Raw genomic sequence first — 23,986 nt, forward strand, 5'->3', positions numbered from 1 at the left:
TTTAAACAAGTTGACACCAGATTAATAAACCCCTACTCTAAGGTATCTATGATTTTTTTTTTTCCTGTAGAGAGAAGTGTAATGGGGAAGTACTGTCTTCTTCCAAAATCTATCCTCATGTACAAAAATTCAACTAACTCCATAGAAATTATTCTAGGAAACTAGACTACTATTTGTTGTCCCTAGTAAAGGTATCATCTTTTATCCACTGGTAATTAAACATAATATGGCACAAGAGAGCTTCAGAAAGTGAAAACCATAAACTTTTTTGGAAAATGAGACTTTGATCTTAAATAATTTCAGTAGTAAAAGTAACTTGTTCAAATAATGGCAATTTGCTTCAAATATCTGAAATTGCAAAATGGTAAACAGTAATAGATGAGGTGGTTCATCCTCAATAAGAGTACATTATGTGATGAGAATATTAATGATTCCCCAGCTCTGTGTGTCTTCAAGCATAGGATGAATTACTTCTTGGCAGGTGTGTTTTAGAAGGCACTCTTGTTCAGGTACTGGTTGCACCAAATTACCTTTAAGGTCCCTTCCAACTCCAATAATTTACTAATAAGGGGGAAGGGAATAAGCATTTATATTAATTTCTACTACATGCCAGGCACTGTGCTGAACATTTTACAAATATTATCTCATTTAATCCTCACAACAGCCCTGGGAAGCGGGTACTATTATTATCCCCATTTTAAAGTTGAGGAAACTGAGGCAGACAGATTAAGTGATTTGTCCACAGTCACATATCTAGAGTCGGGTTTAAATTAAAGTTTTCCTGACTCCTGGCCCAGCATTTCATCCACTGCCCTACGTAGCTGCCCCTACAGTTTAATAATCTTCAAGGAATTAAGAGTATATAGTCAGCAAAAAGAAACCAAAAGCTAAATGCTATTTATTGTCATAAACAATTCTAACATCTTCAACAACTATCCAAACTTTTGGATCTAAGCTTAGGAATCTATCTTATACATTCACTTTATATTTTCTTCTGTGCTTTGTGATTTTATTCTGAGTCAACAAGTTTGGGCAGTCCTTTACTTTCCAAAACTATCTGCACAATGATTAGTTCATTTTGTAAATTCATGGTGCTTATCATAATAGCTGATAATTTATACTACTTTAAGGTTTACTAAATGCTTTTCTTAGAATTACCCTACGAAGTAATCCATGTAAATAAACAACTGATTTCACCCTATTTTTGAAGTGAGAAAACTGGATTTCGGAGAGAATGACTTGTCCAGTCACACAACTAACTAATAAGTGGCAGAGTCTGGAATCAGAATCGTGACTCCATAGCCAATACTTTTTCTAGGACACTGTGCTGGAAGAGACTGAGGTATAACCTATTCCAGTCTCCTTTTTTTTTTTTAATGAGAATATTAATGAATGAGTTAGAAAAATCCCAAGACCAGAATCCATGTTGCCTGATTCCTGGACCAGTGTTCTTTCTGTCATATCACATCATGTTAACTAGACTTAGAACTCAAACAAAACTAGAACTATTTAATCCAGACCCCTTACTTTACAAATGAAGAAACTAACCCCAAGAAAGATGACTACTGTCTGTGGTCACATAGCAATTTAGTATAAGAGCCAAGATAAATCTAAGACCCCCTAAAATAAATCTAAGGTCAAGCCAGTATTCTTTCCACATGAAACCAAAATAGAGGGTTTGGTCACTGAAAAACATCAGCATCAAAAAAAGGGCAACTCTCTTTCATGACTACAGATTACATCCATACCTCTGTCAGCAAGGATTTACTCAGTCACAAAAAAGCCTAGGGCAGAAACTTCTGGAATAAAATTTGGTACCTGATGTTGTGAATGGAGGAGAATCATCTCTATGAGAAGAATCAATTAGTATGCCTATTTTAAATAAACTTGAATGTAAGGGACCTTGTACTTCCTCACATAGTCATGATTTCAGTTTAAAGAAATATGCTTTCTATGGAATCCTACCTAGTTTTATAGTGAATGTCATTTGCATTTAGTTTGATTTTAATAATAATGCAATGCTATGTTACCTCAGCATTTATTAAGCACCTACATTGTGCCAATATCTATTCTAAACTCTGGGGATACAAAGACAGGCAAAAACAATCTCTGATTTCAATGAGCTGGCTTTAAGGTAGAGGAGGATAAAGTGTAAGAATGGAAAAGGTAGAAGGGAGCTTGTGTTATAAAGGGCTTTAAAAGGGAAACATTTAGTATTTGATCTTGGAGGCAATAGGGAAACACAGGAGTTGACTGAATTGGAGAGGGGGAGGTTTGTATTGCTCAGACATGTTTTAGGAAGTTTAATTTGACTGCTGAATGAAAAAAGGATTGAAGTGGGGAGAGACTCAAGGCAAGAATCATAATGAGCAGGCTATTAAAGGCCTGGAATGAAGCAATAAGTCCTCAGCCTGGGTGGTGACATTGTCAGAGGAGAGATATTATGTAGGTAGAAATGATAGGACTTGACAACTAATTGGATGGGGAATGAGGAGTGAAAGGTGATGTTATTCTTGATATTAATAAGGAAGTTAGGGAAAGGGGGAAGGGTTTGGAGGGGAAAGATAATTTCAATTTTGAACATTACTGAGTTCACAAAATGATTTAAATAAGTTACCTATAGGTGATTCTCACAACAATATTATGAATTATAGGTGGTATTGTCCTTTTCTTGCAGATGAAGAAACTGAGGCTCAGAAAGATTAAGGAACTCAGTGGTTACCCAAGCTAGTGAGTGTTGGAAGTAGAGTCATTAGCTGCACCCAATTTATTAAGAAATTTTTTTGAGGTAAACCACTTTTCACCTTTGATTCAGTAGGCTTAATTATATTAATTTGAAGGACAGAGTTGGTTGGTTGTTGTCCTTCACACTCAAAGAGCACCAAAATATGTGTTGATAAGGTGGAGCATGACTTGAAGTCCAAATTCCTTCAATTTAAGTAAAACCAGCCAACTGAGAAACATTGGGAAGTTGTTGGAAATTGTCTTTGGAAATTCAGGTCTTCTCTTCCTTGAAGACCTTCTAACTACTCCTGAGTATTTTAGGCAGTCATAATCCCATAATGGATCAAATTAAAAACAGATCACCTGGAAGAAGGATTTAGGAATCACCCATTCCAACCCTTTAGCATTATAGATAAAGAAAGTAGGGCTCAAAGAGGTGACTTAATTTGCCCAAGGTTAGAAGATAGAAGGTGTTATGAATAAGTGGAAAGATGACTAGATTTAAAATAAAGAGACCAAGGCTTAAACTTTACTTATTTTATCTTTCAGTTTTCTCAGTAGTAAAATAGGGTGATGATATATGCCTTTTGTTGTAAGGGAAAGGCCTTATAAACTAAAGGAACACAGAAATGTGATCTCTATTATTAATAGCAGGGCCTGGGTTAGAACTGAACCTGGGCACATGAAAAACTAAGAAGTATAGAAAAAAATATATAAGATGTTTATACTATTATAAGTATAAATAAGCTCCTTGAGGGAAGAGACTATTTCATTTTTGTCTATGTATTCCTAGTAGTTTACATTGCCTAAAGCCTAAGTAAGTACTTTATGAACTCTTGTGGATTTATAATTTTCATCACTCTAATTGTCGAGATATTTCCTACAGTTAGCAGACAACCTAGATCCATGTTGGTGTTTCTATATCCGTGCCAGAGGGAGCTGCTCCCCTCCCCTTCTCCACAATGCCTGAGTACATTTCTCACATCACATGCCCTTCTGCCCAGCAGCCTAATGGGAGTACTTCCTCCCTCTCCTGTCTGGAGTAAGTGGGCAGCTCACATGTGCCTTGAGGGTACAGTTTGGACACTCAGTCTCTAAAAGGTTCACCATCACTGACCTAGATGAACATTAGGCAAAGGAAAGTGAAAAAGAACAATCAGACAGGTAGGAGGAGGGAGATGTATAGCCAAAAGCAGGAGAGAGTTCCTAGGGGAAGAGTGCAAAGGTCAAGAAGGGTAGGATTAAGTTTGGTAATTAAGAGATCATTTTTGTTTGTCTTTCCTTTTCAAAGGGCCAATGACATCACAGAGTGACAAAAGTCAAGACTACTGATGACCTTGGCCATCTTTGATGTCTTTCTGGCCAAGCTCTAAGTGGCAGCTTCCACTGCCTTTATGGCCATTAGAACTAATTGTTCTCCTCTGCTCATTCTGCTGGAGGGAAATCTTCACATACATGGGGTAGACATCCCCTTAACTCATAGGTAGCTTTGAGACCTATTGGTTACTCTCAAACTGGTTTAGCCCATCTGCCAAGACAGTTATCTGGGTGCATCCCAGTTATCTGGGTGGCTCTTGGATCCCCAGGTGAGAGTTAAGTACCAGGTGGACACCAAAGGTAGATAAACAGGCTTGAGGGTTTGGCAAGCCCTTAACTTTGGAAAGAGCAATTTCAGGTGATTGATGAGATCAGAAACCATAAGCTACTGCAAAAAGTTAAGATGAAAGGAATTATCAAAGGTAGTGTTAAGGAATTCAGCCACAAAATGTGAAAGGAGTGAAGAAAATAGTTGCAGAAGGCTAATCTTAGTGATATAAGTTGAGAAAGAGTGGAAAAGAGAACTTTTAGTGAATGCCTCAATGTTTTCAGAGAATTATGAGTCAAGGTAGAGGTGGGAAGAACCCTGGATTTGAAATAGAGTACCTAAATCTGAATCCCAGGTTCACTACTAAATACTGTTAATCTAGTGTTAATTAGTGTGGTGTTAATCTAGTCATTTAGTTTCCCTGGGCCTCAGTTTTCTATGTACAATAAGAAGGTTAGACTAAATCAGGGGTCCATAATTTGGGATCCATGGAGTCCTAAACTGTGGATAGACTGGATCCACGAGATGAACTTGATAGAAAAAAAATTACATCTTTATTTTCATTAACCTCTGATAATTAGCATTTCCTTTAATTATGAATGGAGGCTACAAACCACAGTAAAGTATTAGCAGGAACTATTACTCTGTCACCAATCACAAATATTTTCATACCACATTACAGTTGTTGCATTTATTATCACTAATCACTACTCTGAAATGACTAGTTAATAGATCTCATTATCTAGATCTCCTGTGCTAGATCTCATGTGATCAGCTTTCCTTTGTATTCTTATTTTTATTCATTTAAAAACATTATTGTGAATTGGCTAAATAAATTAATTTAAATAAATGCTTTCCAGCTCTAAATCTATGATCCCCTGGTTAACTATGTTTTTTTCTCAGGATTTCAACTAACTTTATTTTGGACACTCCAGGCATAAAGATAAAACATATCTGTGAAGGTACGTGGTTAGCTATATAGAAATAACTTTGTAATGTGAAGAATAGTTGAGAGAGGCTGTAAAGTCCTTCCAGAGGGTTACTCATCTCAAACCTCTTTGTATTTTAAAGAAAGCCAGTGAAATACTTATTCTGTCATAAATCTGTAGGCTGAAGCCAAACACATCAGAAAATGAGGATCTCTACCACAGAGAGTACAAGCTTCTTAAAGCATTTTATACTATAAAAAATGAGTTTTAACTTTTTTTCTTTTAAAAGAAGGTTTAGAAAGAGGCAGCTAGTTGACTTAGTGGATAGGGAGCCAGAGCTGGAGATGGGAAATCCTGAGTTCAAATTTGACCTCAGATACTTACTAGCTGTGTGACCCTGGGCAAGTCACTTAACCCCAGTTGCTTAGCCTTTACCACTCTTCTGCCTTGAAACCAATATTTAGTATCAATTCTAACACAGAAGGTAAGGATAAAGATGGAGAAGAAGGAGAAGCAGCTTTGGAACTTTAATGGGAAGGCCATTAGGATATATATTTCCTAATATTATTTATTAATAATAATATCAACCCCTTTTCAAACATATATGGTAAATTAATCTAAAGCCTGAGAATCTTAGAATCATTTCTTTGGTAAATAATCAACAAATATTTTTAAGTGCCTGTTATGTGCCTAGCATTGAAGATACAACAATTAAAAATAAAACATAGTAAAGCTTTCCTATTTCCTGATGATTAGGACAGCACCTTGGGTAGAAAAGGCCTGTCCTTCCTCATTTCTGCCTCTTAGCTTCTTCTCTAGATTCTTTATGGCTCAGCTCAAAAATCACATAGCTATTCTGTTCTATTGTTTGTTCAGCAAACCTCACTCCTCGTAGTAATCTTTCAATACCTTGCCTCATTCTATTCAGCTCATTCTACATCAACTCATTCTACTCTCTGCAATCCTTTTCCTCCCTCCTTAATTCCTTAACTGAAAAAAACACCCTATACCTGCAACCTCTAAACAAAACTTTCCTCATAATTTATAGGAAAAAAATGAGGCCATTCACCATGAGCTCCATGTTCTCCCCTCTTCCTCATTTCCTTTCACATTCAAATGCTTCACTATCCCCTCTTTCGCCCATTCTCACATGATGAGGTAGCCTTATGGTTTACCTAGGCTAACCTCTCTACTAGTTCACATAATTGCATACATAACATCCTATCTCCTCCAAAAGATTAGCCCTTCTGTAATCCCCACTCCTTCACTTATTCAAACTTTCCTTGCTCATTCCATATTGCCTATAAGCACTGGGTTTCTCCAATCCTGAAAAAACAAAACAAAACCCTCACTTGAGTCTTTCATTTCCCCTATTGTTTTTTTATCTCTTCTGCCTTTGAAGCTAAATTTAAAATGGCAATCTTATTTAATCGGTACCTCCACTTTCCTCTCATTTTCTTTTTAACCCCTTAAAAACTGACTTCAGACTTCATTATTCCACTAAAAACTTCCTTCTCCAAAGTAACTAATGATCTCTCATTTGTCATATCTAATGGTCTTTTCTCAATCCACATTCTCCTTGACCTCTTGGTAGCCTTTGACATAATTAATCACCCTCTCTCTGGTAATATCATCTCCCATGGATTTAATTACCATCTTTTGGCTGGTGATTATCAACTAATCTGCCTACCTCCAATCTCCCATCTTCAACTGCATGTCCAGGAGACATATTTAAATTAAGCAGGTCCAAAACAGAACTCATGATCTTCCCTTCAAACCCTCCCATACCTTTCCTTTTACTTTAGAGGGCAACACCATCCTCTCAGTCCCTCCATGTAAAATCTAAGAGTCATCCATGACCATTTACTATTGGCCTAGCTATTTCACCTTTACAATATCTCTGAAATATTTCCCCTCCTCTGACTGCTATCACTCTGCTACATTCATCACTTAGCACCTAGATAGCTGCAATAGTCTATTGGGTAGTCTTTACTTATTAGTCTTTACATTCTCCAGCAACCAGAGTGATTTTCCTAAAACCCAGATCTAATTCTTGTCATTCACCTATTTAGTAAACTCCAGTGGCTTCCAGGATCTTTAGCATTTAGAGCCCTTCAAAACCTAGTTCCCTTTTACCTTTCCTAGCATGTATCTTTCTTTGATCCTCCTTACTGTTCTTTGAAAAAGACACTATCTCTTGTCTCTAAGCATTTTCTCTGGCTATTTCCTATGCCTGGAATGCCCTCCCTCCTTACCTCTGCCTATTGTCTTCCTTAGATTCTTTTATTAATCTCAAGTAAAATTCCATATTTTATAGGAAGTCTTTCCCAAACCCCTCTTAGTTCTACTCCTCTCCCTCTTATAGTTATTTTCTAATTATTCTTTATATAGCTTACTTGTATATTTTTGTTTGTATGTTGTCTCCCTCTTCCCCCTACTATTATATTATGGGCTCCTTGAAGGGGAGGAACTGCCTTTTGCCTTCGTTGTATCCCCAGCTCTTAGCACAGTGCCTGGCATATTGTAGATGCTTAATAAATTTTGATTTACTGTTTAATCCCACCTTCAGCAGGAAGACTTTCCCAGTTCTTTCCCCAATGTCTTCCTTCTCAGAATACATTCTATATTCTCTGTATATTTCTTTTATTATGTAGTTATTTTCATGTCATCTTCCTCATTGGAATGTGAGTAACCTGAGGATAAAGAATAATTGTAAAACACTTAGCACAGTGCCTGGCACATAATAAGTCCTATATAAATGTTAGCTACTATCATTATCATCATTTACACTAAGAACAGAACCTGACACATAATAGGTGACTAATAAATACTTTTGGCTGACTTGTCCTTGGTATCTTACCCTGAAAAATCCCTAGCAATATGTGTTATAAAGTAAATTGACAGTAGAATTTAAACCCACTAAGGAAGCTGTTTTGATTTTCTTTTTTTTTTTTTGTCTTGTTATCTACAGCGCTTTGCTTCATATATGGCAAAGAATTAGCTCTTAATAAATGCCAGCTGAGTGAACTGCATTGAAGACAGCCTATGGGCACCAAGACTTTAAGATGTAATTAGACAGGACTACAGAGCTTCAGATCCAATGTTTTATTTATCTTGGCTACCTGTGAATTTTTTGTAACTGATAATTCCTATATCATTTCTAAGAACTTTAAAATGGCAAAATCATTCCAAGTGATAATATGAATTACTAGCTGAGGTCCCTTAAATCTACTTATTCTAGTGCAGCCAAAGTGGTATAGTCGATGATGGACTTGGAGTCAGCAAGATCTTATTTATATCCTGCCTTATAAATTCTGGCCTGGGGCAAGACACTTAATTTCTCTCGACTTAACTTTTTCATCTATAAAATGGGCATAATAATAGAACCTGCCCCCAACATGGTTATAAAGATAAAATGAAAGAGCATATAAAATGCTTTACAAATATTCATGTGGTATAAATGCTAGCTATTAGAGCTATTATTATATTTGGCTAACATTTTTCTAGCACGGTTCAAAGATCATTTATCAGACTAGAGCTATGTATTCATAAGATATATGACTCTTAGCTTCATATGACTTTAGCTTCACAGCAACATTAAGAAAATTCAAGTGATTGTGTTTGTTCTTATAAAATTTGGTAAGGAGCATCAGAATGTTTAAGCCTTCCTCATGGCCATCTGTGTTAAGAAACCTTATTTTTCCTTTTTATTTCAGATTAAGAATGACGCAGAAGGGAAAGTTTTGTTTCGGTGCAAATGTTTATTCTCAAGTGCCTGATGGAGGATGGGGCTGGGTCGTGGCTTTTGCATTTTTCTTGATTGAAGCACTTACATATGGTGTCATCAAATTATTTGGTGTCTTCTATAATGACATAAGGGACAGTTTTAAGGAAACCAACAGCAGAATTTCATGGATAATATCAATTTGCGTGTTTGTGCTAACATTTACAGGTTAGTACATCTTTCAATTTATATCATGAATGAGTTTGTCTTTTTATTGACCTGTTTAGGTACTCTTTGTAACTGGGGCTCATGAGCATGACTGTCCATTATAACTTAAACTTTAGAGAAGTTAATTTAATAGTTCATAGACCTGTATTAAGTGCCTACTATTTACAAAAGGTTATGAGAAATAAAATAATCTGATATCGAGAGGACAGTATAATGTATACACAAACAGCAGCTGTAATATAAAATAAAGCATTAATTCATTAGATCTAAAGCTCTGTATGATATCATTTGGTATGATGGAATGTTTGTTTCCAATTGGGGGAAGATTTTAAGCTGGATCTTAAAGGATGGATAGGCTTTTAGCAAGTATTTAACAAAAGATATTCCAAACATGGAGGATAAGAGAAGAAAAGGCAGGGAGTCATAAATAAAGTAAAAAATCTAGATCACCAGGATTGTCCCTTGATCAATTTAACAGTTTTTTTTTAATGTATGTTGAAATAGAATAATATTAAACTGAGGAAAACTGTTACTTATTGAAATAGAGTAAGGAAACTGAGGAAACCGGTTGCTTGTTGAAATAGAGAGGTAAACTGAGGGGAAATTGTTTCTTCTTACAATGACTGCTGTTCTCTCTGGCTTTGACTAGAGAGGCTGCTACAAGAACCTGATGCTGCTTATTTGTAATGGAGGTAGATATGAGAAATGCTGAGGGATGCCACCCAGGGATACTGGTACACAAGGGACTACTGCCCTACAAGGGAATGCTCTGAGGTTTACTCTGGGGTCTGCCTATTGATCCCTACTGATGGCTCGAAGTCTCTTAAGTTTCTCCTGACCAGGTCAACTCTCAAAATAGAACACCAACTCAAAAGCCAAGTTTCTTCTTCTTGTCAACTTCAACTGCCCAAAGTCAGAGAGCCCCAAAAACCAAGTCAGCCCCACCAGAGTCAGCCAGTTCCTTCTTGTCAATTTCAACTGTCCAAAGTCATAGAACCCCAAAAATCAAGTCAGCCTCACAAGAATCTTTCAGCCAGCTTTTCCAACCTCCAGATAGAGAGAGAGTGTGACTCCAAGTCAGAGACGAAGTCCAAAAGCCAAGTTTCTCTTTTCAGTCTGACCAGCAAATCCCAACTGCCACTCCTGGGAACATTCCGTTGGAACCTTCCATGATTGACAGCTAGAGCTAGGTCTCCAGCTTTGCATCTTGGTCCACAAGGCCTGCAAAACCTCTCTTCATGTCTCTATCATACTGTCTAGTGACACAAGTCTAGAGCTAGTAGCATTCAGTTAATTTGGTCTTTGAAAGGCTAAAATCACTCTAGAATCAGAAGGGACTAAAGGTCATCTAGTCAAACTTCTACCCAAAACATGAATAGAATCTATAACATCTCTGGCAGGTAGTTCTCAAATCTTTACAAAGAGTGGAACTACAGATAATTGCCTTAGTATTTCCTAGAGGAGCCCATTTCAGCTTTAGACAGTTCTACTTACAAGTTTCTCCCCATCTTAGAAACTCTGCCTTCCTTTAACTCCTGCTCATTGATCTTTCTACTTTTTTCTCACTCTTCCACAAAGACAGTGCTTCAGATATTTACAAAATAGTAATCATGTCCTCTCAGCCCTTTTAGTCTTTTCTTCTCCAGGATAAATTTGTCTAGTTTTCATCTGATATTCAAATGACACAATTTTTCCAATTCTGCTCACAATGGTGGTCCTCTTCCTCTGGACACATTCCAGCTTATCACTAACTATAAATGTCCCTTCTAAAATGTATTGCCTAGAACTGGACTTAATACTCTAGCCATGGTTTGACCATGGTTCTAATACCCACTCAAGTATGTCATAAAAAATATTTTACTAGGAGAGGAGAGAAAGATGCAAAGATGGATAAGTATACAAAGTGCAAGAATATAGAATTCCTAGCTTTGGGAGTGAGGTGACATTTGCACTACACTACCTAGATCCTGCATTATAAAATAGCATAAAGTATCCTGCTTTGCTGTTCTGCATATAGCATCTTTCCACCCTGTTGTTACAAAGGCACTCCTATTCTTGGAATGTATACATCTTTGTATGTACAATGCTTGGCATATATAGTAGGCACTCAAGAATGTTCTTTGAATAAATGAACTAGTGGATCCCAAGATTTTAATCATAATTAGCCTTTGATGCTATGATCTGTTATCTCATCAGTGTATTCTCCTGCTCCCCCACTCCCATACCAAAATGAAAGTTCCTTCTACCAGTGCAGGGCCAAATCTTTTCTTATGCATTCCCATCTGGATCAATTCCTTTTTCTCTTTTTATCAGATTTTTTTTTCATTTTGAATATACCTTCTGAATATGTCAAACAGTAGATTTTAAAATTTTATTCCATTTCCTTTTTTATGTTACATTTATTTCTAAATACATTGTTTCCCTACCCAACAAGCCTTTCCTTGTAACAAAGATTTAAAAAAAATTTTTTTTCATAAAACCAACCAGTATCTGCTGTTTGACAATATATACAACATTCCACAACCATGGTGTCCTAACTGTCCAATGGAAGGAATGACATTCTTTTCTTTGTAGGGCCAACATTACTCATTATAATTATACAATGCTCAGTTTCTTTTTATTGTTTTTATTTGCATTTTTGTAATAATTGTGTATATTGTTTTCTCAGTTCTGTTTCCTTCATTCATCAGTTCATAAGCATCTTCCCATGTTTCTTTTGAGATCCTCATGTTTGCCAAGTTTTACAGTGAAGTAATATTCCAATCTATTCATATACCAGTTTGTTTAGCCATTCCTCGGTTGATAGACATCTACTTTTTTTTTTCTGTTTCTTTACTAACATTAAAAGGACTGCTATGATTCCCATATGGATGAGTAGTCAAAGGACATGGACAAAACATTCTCACATGAAAAATTTGTCCTATTAGTAAATATATGAAAGACTGTTATAACTCCCTAATAATAAGAGAAATGCAAATCAAAACAGTGCAAAGATTTCATGTTCCATCTAGAAAAACAGGCAGTGAAAGCATTATGGAAATGATTCATTGGTTTGACCATTCTAGAAAGGAATTTGGGATCATGCTTAAAAATATAGTAAAATATCCATACTCTGACTCAGAGCTTACACTTAGATTTTCGGATCATAGCTTTAACATTAGAAGAGACCACAGTGGCCCTTGACTCCAACAACCTCCCATTATTGATAAGGAAATTGGGGCACAAATAAGTGACCTGCCTGCCCAGTGTCTCACAGGTATTAAGTATCTGAAGCAGGATTCTGAATTAGGGCTTCCAGAATCCAATTGCAACATTCTGTCTCCTATACTATTGTACCTCAAAGATGGGGGAGAAAGATACCTAATATACACCAAAATATTCATAGCAGAATTATTTTTTTTTTGCGATGGTAAAGAACTGGGGGAAAATGAGTGCTGTTTGAGGAATGCTTGAAAAAATTTTGGTATATAATAAAATATTATTGTGCTGTGAGAAAAATGAGTATAAATAATTAGAGAAACATGGGAAGATATTTATGAACTGAATTAATACAGAACCAAGAAAATAGCACAGTATAACATAAATGCAAAAAAACTAAATACTATGTAATTGTAATGACTAAGGTATTATAGAAGAATTGAAAAAAACCAATCTCTCCTTTAATTGAAGAGATAGTGAATCATGAGGGTAGAAAATTACACAAACCAAAATGTAATGATTGTCTTTTGCTGAAAAGATTTTCCTTTTCTGAAGCATTCTTATAATGTCTTTTTTTTAAATTAATTTTATAAGAAATGGTTTGTTGGGTAGAAAAAGGGAAGATATAATTCAAAATTAAGATATAAAAACAAAAGGTAACTAGGTGGCCCAGGATTATGATGTTTCCCTAATGTCAAACCATGCTTTCATCCCTATGATAAATCTAAATTAAAATCCTGGATTTTGGTTATATTGAGATTCTTCTTTAAATGGTTGGTTTTTGTCAGTAAATAACTATATAGAATGTTCTGATGATAATTTGTCTTTCCTATTTTTTATGAATTCATCTTACTCATTTTTTTGAGTTTTATTTCTTTCTCTTTAAATATCTAACAGATAAACTGTCAGTGTTAAAAGTCTTTTAACTGATTTATTTGTTCAGGACAACAGTATTAGTTCTCCATTTAGGAATTTTATCATTTCCTTATTTTCTCATTAAAAAATGATTTTATTACATTATGTCCAGAAAATCATATGCTTAATATTGCTACCTTTTAAAATTTATGTATAACTTTTTATGTCCTAGCATATGAAGTTTTCGTACCATGAAGTACCATGTTGTGTTGAGAAGTGCACATTATTTTTTCAATCTAACTTCTGTTCAGTTTTATATTTTCTTTTCTGTTCATCTTTGACCTAGATTTATCCAGCTCTAAGAGAAGATTATTACAATCTTCTACAATTAATACATTATTATAATCTTTAGTGAACTTTTTCTTTATGAACTTAAATGTTATGCCAGTTATATAATATACATATATTGATATTGCTTCATTGTCCATGGAACCATTAAGCAAGATATGTTTTCCCTATTTCTCTTAACATTCTGAATTTTAATTTTGTTGTCTGAAAGTGGAGGTGCAATTTTTTCTTTTTAGAATTGTCTGATGTGTCTCTGTGTGTGTACTCACACAATATAAATACAAGATACATTTATATATACATAAAACAAATTAAAATGTATATGTTTGTATAATACATATTTTTCTAGCTTTTAATTTTCATTCTGTATGTCTTCATTTTTAGATGTTTTTCTTGTATGCACATCACTGGGTTTTGTTTTCTTATCCATCCCGCATACTTCTTATTCATATTTGAGATTATAACTGTCAGGTCTGTTTCCTTTCATTCATTTTAGTTTTTATCTCCTTTCTTGCTTAACTCAACACTCTGTTCCTGTGATTAATTTCTATCCTAGTCTATCCTAATTTCCTTTAATTTACTTAAACTGTTAATTACTTTGTTATTTTATGCCTTCTTTTGATCCTTCCCTTTTATATGATTGTATATGATAAGCCTAATTCTGAATTTTATTTCAACCCTTGCCCAAGCTTCTTCACTTATAAAATATTCTTTTGCAGAGCCCTTTATTAAGAAGTTTTCATTTACTTTGCCGTCTGTATTTTTATATCCTTCTAATTTATTCTGAATTCTGTGGTGAAAATTTATCACCAATACAGAACTCCAAGCTAAATAATAGATCTATTGAGAGGAGACCTACATCACAATAAAACTGGACCCTGGTCCTATCAGAACCAGAGACCCCAAGCCTTAGGAGATGGCCTTTTTTATAGAGAGAAATCTTAGGACATAGTGACAGTGATACAAAAAAAGGAAAAGATGCTAAAATTTTTCACATAGGCAGTACTTAATTAGTGACACACCTGCTGATTAACCATCACTTCGGATGGTAACTTAAGGCTATTGTTATTGCTGACCTTTAAAGGCCTTTACACTCTTGGTGTCTTTTATTTACAATATTAGGAGTCAGCAGTTTAGAGAAACAAGCAGGCCATTGTGGGCTTGGTAGTAACTTTTTTGGTAATAGGCCTACAGTCAAAGGATGTAAACAAAATTTGATACCATCCTAAACTGTAACTTTCTTAGCTAATTCTTAAAATTTTTTTAAAGTAAATATATCACTTTGGCTATTCACTCAAAACTAATAATTAAATTAATAATGATCATAAAGGCCAATACTACTGTAATCATAAAAGGGGATAGGGAGTTTCTCACTCACAATTCTAATCCTTTGTTCATGGGTAATAATCATGCTTGTTCCTTTTTTATTTTTCCTGTGTACCTCAAGGAAGTAAAGCTATTGGAGTATCAATTTTATTTCAATTATCTTCCATTTTTATATTAATTGCTTTTGTAATTCTCACTTTCATTTTTAAATTTTGGTTTTGGTGGAGCCTTTTCTGCTGTGCCTCACTCTTTGATATTTTTAAAGAGTTTTTCCTTTGCTGGCAGTCTATAAATTGTCATTAACTTTTTCTTTATGAATTTAGTGAACACATGTATAATATTGATGTTGCTTCATTATCCACAGAACCATTAAGCAGGATATAGTTTCTTTGCTTACCTCCCTTGACATTCTGAAGTTTTGTTTTTGATGTCTGAAAACAGAAATACAATTCCTTCTTTTTGGAATCTCCTGGTATTTGTGTATACATGTCTATATTATATGTACACACCTATTGTTCAGCCTCTCATTTTCATTCTGTACATGTCATTATTTTAGATGGGTTTCTTATATACAGATCATTAGGTTTTGTTTTCTTTGAATATTGTTGTCTGTATTCAATAGTTCAGGGAACTTATGATCCTTAAGTTACTCTTTTATATCCTGTCTTCAAGTTCAATCAATTTGGCTTATATAGAATTCATATATTCTTCCAAAGTTATTATCTTTTGTTTCTTTCCTGCCAAATTTTCTTCCATTTCTGTATTTCTTAATTAAAAATCTGTCATTTTGTTTTTCAATGCCTCAACTTCTATGAAAAATTCTGCATTTTGTGATAAAAAAATCCTTATCTTGGGGGCCTCTGGGTAGATCAATGGAATGAGAGCCAGGCCTAGAGAGAGGAGGCCCTACATTCAAATCTAGACTCAGAAAGTTCCTAGCTGTGTGACCCTGGGCAAGTCACTTAACCTCTATTGCCTAGCTCTTACCACTCTTCTTCCTTGGAACCAATACGTAGTATTGATTCTAAGGTGGAAGGTAAGGGTTAAAAAAAAATCCTCATCTTATTATTCATCTTTAATTCTGCATTGAAAATTGATTATGACCTAATTTCCAAACTAATATCTTTTAAAAGTGTTATTTCTGTTTTGAACAATTCTGAAGCTTCTTACTGTTGTTCTATACATGAAGTTCTTAGAATTCTTCCTTCCCCCACCCCCTTGTGTTACACCCTTTCTTGGATGTTGATGCATTTTCCCTTCTGTCTTTATAATCCAACCTGGTGTTTTATTTATTGGGAGTTAGACTTATTTCTACTCAACCTTTCTTAAACTTTTTGTTTTTCATTTATTTACTTGTAATTTTAGCTTTTCTCTGGATTCCTTTCTTACTCTTCAGCTTCCATTCCACTGATGCACTAATGCCCAAGGTTAAGCATATTCAGATCCTGTGCATTGGAAATACATAGGGACCCAATTGATTTTCTGTCCAGAGTAACCACTGAGAAAAAGGAATAGACCCTTGCTGGGTTTCTGGTCATCTTAATCTTAGATATAGGAACCACTTACGACTCCTTCAACTGGCTCCACCTTGCCTTTCCTCCTCTTCACCACCATCTGTACTTCCTTTTTTTTTTTTTAATGTTCTAGAATAAGTCTTCTGCTTATTATAAGATGGAGGAAGAAGGTTCAGGCTGAGTTACTGCTGTGAAGGTTATTCTTTTGAGGTTATAGGGTTGGAACAACATGTGTAAATGAACTCTCCACTCTATTGCTAATCATATGACAACAGCAAACAATTCTTGCCCTGTTTGCTAAAAATTCAACCACATAGAAACATGTCATGTTAAAGGCTTTCTTGTTCCATTAGTGTCTCAAGGAATCTCATTAAATAGAAATGCCTCATTGGGTTAGATCAGTAGATCCATAGTGAGAGCAGTGTGTTGTCTTGAAACAAGCCACTGGATTTACAATCAGAGACTGCGATTTCACATCCTAGCTCTACTACTTAATAGCTCTGCAAGTAAATCACTTCACCTTCCTACATCTCATATCTAGAACTGTCATTGACTAATTATGTGACTTCTAGGAGGCAAATTATGTCATCTCTTTGAGGTCTCTGTTTCCTCACCTGAAAAGTAAAGATTTTTAGAGAGCTGACGTAAGGCCATATCCAGCTATAATTAAGATTATGGTGAAGATATTTCCAAGTACCAAAAGGTTAGTTTTCTCCGAAAGCTAATTAATATGTGCTCTACTCAGGTTTCAGATGAAAAAGGATTGAATTTAATCTCTTCTATCACTAAGGACAACCGCATTGTCAACAAGAAGTTTCTATGTGTTGATGTTACCTTTTTTTTTTAAACCAACAGAAAACAAATTCCTTTTCCAACTATCATGTTGCCTCTTGATGAAGATGACACCTTGCAAATAAGTCATAGTAAATATTGGTTTAAGTTAACTGTTAATGTCAACCTAAAGACACATAATTAGGAAGTTAAGTGCTCAAGGAGGAGGAAAAATGGTATAATATGAAGCCAAATGAATTTTTGGTTTATCCGTTTGTTTATTTTTTGATATCTATAGCTATAGCTCCCATCTACTGGTAAAGATAAATGGAAAATTATTTACGTTAGTCACATAAGCCAGATATTTTCAGAAACATTCAAACAGCAACAAAGCCTGAGAGAGAAGTAATGGGAATTTGGCCCATGATGTTGATTTTTAAAAAAATATTAATTTAAAAATACTTTTTAAAAAACCCATACTTTCATTCTTAGAATCAATACTATATAGTGGTTCTAAGGCAAAAGAGCAGCAAGGAGTAGACAATTGTGGGGTTAAGTGACTTGCCTAACATCACACAAGCTGGGAAGTGTCTGAGGCTAGATTTAAACCTCCCATCTCTAGACCTGGCTCTCAATCCACTGAGTCACCTAGCTACCCCTAAATATATTTTGCAAAAGAAAGCCAAAATACTTTTAAGGTATATTTTTTAAAATAGTTATATTGGTAAGTTCTAAGTAAATACAAAATTCTAAACACCAAGCCAAAACCAAAATAGTTTTGATCATAGAAAATCTTAAGCATAATTAAGCTTTTCTCATGTTCTGTGTCAGTTGACTCTATTTTGACTGAATTTTCTTATTTTCTACTACTTGATTAAAAAAAATCAGGTACCTACTATGTGAAGGACACTTGGGGGGAGGGGGTATGAGACATAGTTCCTGCTCTCTAGAATCCAAAAAGTCAGGACCTAAAAATATTTCCAGAGTTTAGAATGATGGACTATGCTGAAAATAAAATTCTTCATTTAGAGCTCTATCTTTTCAATCTAATTCCACTACTATTTTCTTCCAACAGTTTTATTTCTCTCTTACACCATTTTGGAATTTCTTGCTATCATTCTGTGATCTTAGAATCATTCTCAGAATTTTTTACCTTTTTTTTTCAGCTTTGATTCACTCTACTTTATGAACTTGCAATTTTTTATTCATTCTTCTTTTTGTGTCTCTTGATTTATATGCTTGTGTGCTACATTTCTATTTAGGCTTTCTTTCTTGGGCTTTTATTCATTCAGCTTCTCTCTTGTATCCTCAGTCACTTATCCTTTGATTTCCCTCCACACTTTTCGACCCTCCTCCCCCTTCTACTGCCACCCAGAAACCCTATCTTAATTGTCTTCAATCTGCTCCAGTTGTGAAGTTTGTTTACAAATAAGGATCCTGCCCAAAATAAACTTATGGAAAACTCCACAGCTGTTTCCACTTCCCTTTCATTACAAGTATAGGTGAGAGAGGCATAATTATGTAAGAGTTTTTATAATAAAGATCTCAGACTTATAGTGGATTAGCTCAATATGAGTCCATCAGGTGATATGACAATAAAAATGATGCTATCTTGGGCTACCTTAAAAGAAGTACTGTGTCCTGAATGAAGTCAGATCACACCAATATTCTGTTTTTGTTCACTCATTTTTCAGTTGTGTCTGACTCTTCAAGAACTCTTGGGATTTTCTTGGCAGAGATACTGGAGTGGTTTTCCATTTCCTTCTCTAGTTCATTTTACAGATGAGGAACCTAGGCAAACAGGGTTAAATGGCTTGCCCACAGTCATACAGAGGTCATATTTGAACTCGGGAAGACGAGTCTTCCTACTTCAGACTCTATACTCTATCCACTGTACCACCTAGCTGCCTCACCTCAACGTAGTATTCAGTTTGGAAACCATACTTTGGGAAAGACAGTGAAGAGCTGGAGAGCACTATGAAGAAGGTGACCAGAAAGGTGAGAGGTCTAGAGAACATGCCATAACCAGAATCAAGCAAAAACACTTAAGAGAGAACTTGGGCTATGATTGCAGTTTTCAGATTTCTGGAAGGCTATCATGAGAAGAAATTAAATTTGTTTTACTTGGTCCCAAACAGTAGAAGTAGGAGTATTGTTAAAAGATGCAGAGAAGGAAATTAAGGCTTGATGGAAAGAACAACTTCCTAACAATTAGAGCTATCCAAAAGTGGAATGGGCTCCTTGAAGATCTTCAGGCAAAGAATGGAAGGAAGACTTCTTATCTTGAATTTTCAGAGTTGGGACCTCAGGAGCCAATTATTTAACCTATATTTGAAAAATAACCCCCTCTCCCCTTATCCAACAACACCCTCAATAAGCTGACTCAACAAGTCAACCTTTTCTGGACACTTTCTGGCTTATCAGCATCCTTTGTAAAATGTGATGTCCAGAACTAGAGCTCAGACCAGGGCTTGCACCTCCTTCTTTTAGATGCTGTGTATGCATTTTATGCATACACCTTAATGCAACCTGAAGTCACATTAGCTTTCTTGGCTACCAGGTCACCCCACTGACTGATATTAAACTTTCAGTTCAGGGAAATATGGATACTTTTTTTAGATAACCTGCAGTTCATCTAACCACTCCACTCTATATTTGTGAAGTTGGTGTTTTTTTATCCCAGGGTAAAATATTTCCTTTATTATCCCTGTATTTCATCTTATTAGACTCATCCTAATATTCTAACCTATCTTTTGAGGTTTTCACTGTTATCATTAGATAATACCATATGTATTTGTATTTATTTTGTTGAGAATTTCTCAATTACGTTTTAGTCTGGTTCAAATGTACTCATCAACATTGTGGGCTGTTGTTTGACACCTCTGGTCTAATAGTGCTCAGTTTGGAGTCAATTGCAGATTTGTAAAGCATACTCTTTGTGTTTTTATCTCTTTCACTGATAAAAATGTTAAATAGTCAAAGGCCATGAATATTCCCCTGGAGATATCTTTCCACATAGACATCAAGTATTATGAATTACTTTATGAAAATGGCCAAAAATTCTAAATCCACCTAATTATACTACTACAGACCCACATTTCCCCACCTTTTTCATAAGAAAATATCAAATAATGGTGATTTAAACACCTACTATGAGCCATGCATTGTGCTAGGCATTGTAGATAAAAAAACAAAAAGCAAGTAGTCCTTGCCCTCAAGGAATTTAAAATATACCAAGGGAATACATATATATGTTTGTAAATACCAAATGTATACAAAGATATTATTGTGTTTTGGTTGGGGGGGGGGGTTGGTTTTGGTGGGAGGAGAAACATAGTAGAAATTGAAGGAATCAGAAAAGATCTCATATAGGCCATAATGCTTGAGTCTGCAAGGCCTGGAGGAACAGCCTATGCAAAGGCACCAATATGTGAGATGGAATATTTACTTAAGGAACAGCAAGTTTGTCAAAACCATGTCTATGAAAGGTAGGAATATTCAGGAATCCTGGAGAGATAGGCTCAGAACCATATTTTGAAGGGTTTTAAATGCCAAATAGAGGAGTGTTTGTATTTGCTCCTAGAGACAAGAGGGAGTAAGCTACTGGAGCTTTTTGAACAAAAGAATGGTGTGATCCTTACTTTTTAGGAATATCATTTTGGCAGTTGTGTGAAGGATGGATTGAAGAGGAATGAGACTTCAGGCAAGGAGACCAATTAGCAGCCTATTGCAATAGCTCATATGAGAGATGAAGACCTGAACTAAAGTCACTTAATTGGAAGTTTCCAATAGGTAAATTAGGAACGTGGGGAGTGACTCTCAGGAGGAACTGGATATTCTGATCTGAGAGTCATCTACACAGAGAAGATAATTAAACCCATGGGAGTTGATGAGGTCACTGAGAAAATATAAAGGGAAGAGAAAGGGAAGCCCAGAAAGAACCTTGAAATACAGCTACAATTTGTAAGTTAGGGATGATTTAGCAAAGGAAAATGAGACCTGAACAAACATGAAGAAGGAGAACCAAGAGAAGAGATGAGTGTCACAAAATCCCAGATAGAACAAAGTATTCATGGAGAGTGAGCAATAGTGTCAAATGCTGCAGAAGTGAGAGATGAGGACTGAAGTGCCAAGCACTTGAGTACTAATGATACAAAGAAATGTAAAAACAAAACAGTAAAACAAGCCCTGCCTTCAAGGAGGTCAGGGGAGACAGGGGATAAGGGAGAAACAATATGCAAAAAACTACATACAAACAAAATACAGACATAAATTGGAGATGATCTTAGAGCCCCCTTTGGTGAAGACATGGCACATGTGAAAAGCCAGGACTCAGGGAGCTGCTCTGTCCCCCCCCCCCCCCTTCCCAGCAACTGAGGACATTTTTTTGCATGCTCCATCCCTCTGTCCAAGCCACCCAAAGCAATCCCTCCTGTAAGTGGGGGGTGGGGGGGAGAGAGGTTCAAAGATAGCTTGAATTTGCCCTCTGGGCACTGGAACTCTGACAACACTCTCTTAGAGGGATGACACCAAAATTAAGGAGGACTGAGAAAAACTATTTTCAGAAGATGAAATTTTAGCCAGTACATGAAGGAAGCCAGGGAATCCAGGAGGAGGAGGTAAGGAAGGAGAGGACAGCCACTGAAAATACCTACATAGGGAAGATATGGAGTATTTTATTTGAAGAATAGGAAGGAAGCTCGTGTCAATAGATTGCAGAGTACTTTGAGAGGAGCTAGGTGTAAGAACACTAGAAAGGAGGAAGTAGCCAAGTTATGAAGGGCTTCAAAAGCCAAACAGGACTTTGCATTCTCCAAGTTCTTTCAAAAATCACTATCACTGACTCGGCCAACATATTTACCAGTTCTTTAGGTACCAGAATTCATATGAGGCATCTAGGTACTCTCTTACAATTTCCTTAATTTTCTTGGGTATTATTAACTCACTCCCTACTCTCATTTTGTTCTACTTTTTCCATTCCAAAGATCTTTCTTCTTGTCAGAAAATGCAAACATAAAGTAAGAAATAAGCAGTTCTTCCTTCTCTCTGAATTAAGATGGTGACATTGTCTCATTTGCCCCCCAAACATATTATCTCTTGTTACTCTTAGCTTTCTGAGTTTTCTCACTTTATGGCACTATTCTTATAGATTTTTATATTTACACCTGCCTTTGCTTCCATCTTCTCTATATGTCTTTTAAAAACCTGAAGACGTTTTTATTTGTTACCAGGGACAGTTGTATTGGAGTCTGAACAGGTGACTGATAAAAATATTTCAAGAGAACTTTTTAAAAATAAATAAAAAGAAATCTACGTGAAAGCATTCTGAAAAGTAAGATACAACTACTAACAAGAAAAATAATTGGTTGAGTTCCTTCCAAATCCACTTTGGTCTCTTTATCCAACTCCCTTTTTTCTTCCTTATGAGATTTGTTTCTCATTTTTTTCTTTATAATTTCATTCTTGAGAGGTCCCCATCCTTTCTGAGCTTACTTCCTGCATAGCAGTTGAGGCCTTGGACTCCTACCTATCCTTTTCCCAAACACTTTGAAATCATTTCCATCAAGAGAAAAATATATTCCTTGCCCTCAAAGAGTTTAAATTCAATCAGAGGAACATTACATATTTAGATACAAAATATAAACAAGATAATTTGAGGGAGGGGAGAGGAAATATTAGCATGTTAGACCATTACCAAATTTTCTCTACTTTATCACAAATTTTAAAATAAACTGATCAGTTCTTAGTCTGCCTCCTATTCTTTGGCTCCCATGTTTTCCACCCCAGTATCTAGTTCCTACTTGAGCAAGAACTAGATTTAGAATAAAATTCCCATTTCTTTGGTCCCTTTACCTTTTAGAATATGAAACTATCATGTAGGTATGTCAAGAAAATGATTAGCTGCTCTGCTACACACACCAAAACTTAATGACTTTCAGGGGGGAAAATGTTAAGAAAATTGTTCCCTCCTCAAATGCAGATGTCAGTCTAGAATATTTACTATGCATGGTTTTCTTTTCATTCATTTGACATGAATATATAACAAAATTACTCAAGCTTTCATAATTTGAACATTTCATAGAACTCATTTGACTTTTTATATACAATTTTAAGACTTAAAACAACTAACAAGTTAGCATTCACACCTATAAGCATTAAATTTTGACTTTATATTTTTTCAATGTAGCTCCTCTAGCCACAATATTGAGCAATCGTTTTGGCCATCGCCCTGTGGTGATGGTAGGAGGACTGCTTCTTAGCATGGGGATCATCGGGGCATCCTTTTCAGAAACTGTTGTTCATATGTATATCACTATTGGAGTAGTCTCTGGTAAGTCTTCCCTTGTATTGAAATGCTACTTAAATTTCTGTGGGGTGGGAATAGAGAGGAAGACTCTAGAAATTTGGAAATTGGGTATCTTCTTACTTTTGAAACAAATAACATTCTAAATATGACTTGCATATATATATATGTATGTATGTATACTTAATATTCTGCCTGATTTTTAAAAACTTTTCAAAGAGCTCTTTCCCTAAGCTGATTAAAATTAAGCCTTTCAAAAAACTCATTTGTTTTCCAAAGTACAATTGAGCAATTGCTTTGCAGAAAAGGAACTATTTGGATCTATGGGCAATAAAGTATCTACCATTCACGTGATTTACTTCACACCTACCACACTTAATAACACCTTCATGAAATGCCATCCTTTATGATCTCCTTGTCCAGAATGAATTACCTGGTTAGAAAAGCTGATAATTTTTTTTCTTGAAAAAGGGAGATCTT

At 35.5% G+C, this 23,986-nt stretch overlaps 2 protein-coding genes across 14 annotated transcripts in view; one reads left to right on the plus strand and one right to left on the minus strand.

The window, feature by feature from the left end:
- ARSG (arylsulfatase G) overlaps positions 1–23,986 on the minus strand; it is a 215,623-nt gene that overhangs the window by 159,316 nt on the left and 32,321 nt on the right. Inside the window, exons 1-2 of one of the 9 annotated variants that reach the window (XM_056817257.1) lie at positions 10,211–14,843; positions 7,802–7,931 (exon numbers count right to left, since the gene is read on the minus strand). The exons of 5 other annotated variants lie outside the window; for them this stretch is intronic. The gene's annotated coding sequence lies outside the window, so the exon portion shown is untranslated. Of the gene's footprint in view, positions 1–7,801; positions 7,932–10,210; positions 14,844–23,986 lie in introns of those variants that run through there. 3 more of the 9 variants (XM_016430684.2, XM_056817258.1, XM_016430681.2) reach the window with 3 other exon arrangements.
- SLC16A6 (solute carrier family 16 member 6) overlaps positions 1–23,986 on the plus strand; it is a 40,992-nt gene that overhangs the window by 4,166 nt on the left and 12,840 nt on the right. Inside the window, exons 2-6 of one of the 5 annotated variants that reach the window (XM_056817262.1) lie at positions 1,211–1,342; positions 5,213–5,271; positions 8,210–8,305; positions 8,955–9,190; positions 23,390–23,533. In XM_056817262.1, the coding sequence (XP_056673240.1) occupies positions 8,962–9,190; positions 23,390–23,533 (373 nt within the window). In that variant the 5' untranslated portion in view covers positions 1,211–1,342; positions 5,213–5,271; positions 8,210–8,305; positions 8,955–8,961. The remainder of the gene's footprint in view (positions 1–1,210; positions 1,343–5,212; positions 5,272–8,209; positions 8,306–8,954; positions 9,191–23,389; positions 23,534–23,986) is intronic. The other 4 variants (XM_056817260.1, XM_056817261.1, XM_007482736.3 and 1 more) reach the window with 4 other exon arrangements.

Source organism: Monodelphis domestica, chromosome 2 (genome assembly GCF_027887165.1).
Source record: "Monodelphis domestica isolate mMonDom1 chromosome 2, mMonDom1.pri, whole genome shotgun sequence".
NCBI classification, from domain to species: Eukaryota; Metazoa; Chordata; class Mammalia; order Didelphimorphia; family Didelphidae; genus Monodelphis; species Monodelphis domestica.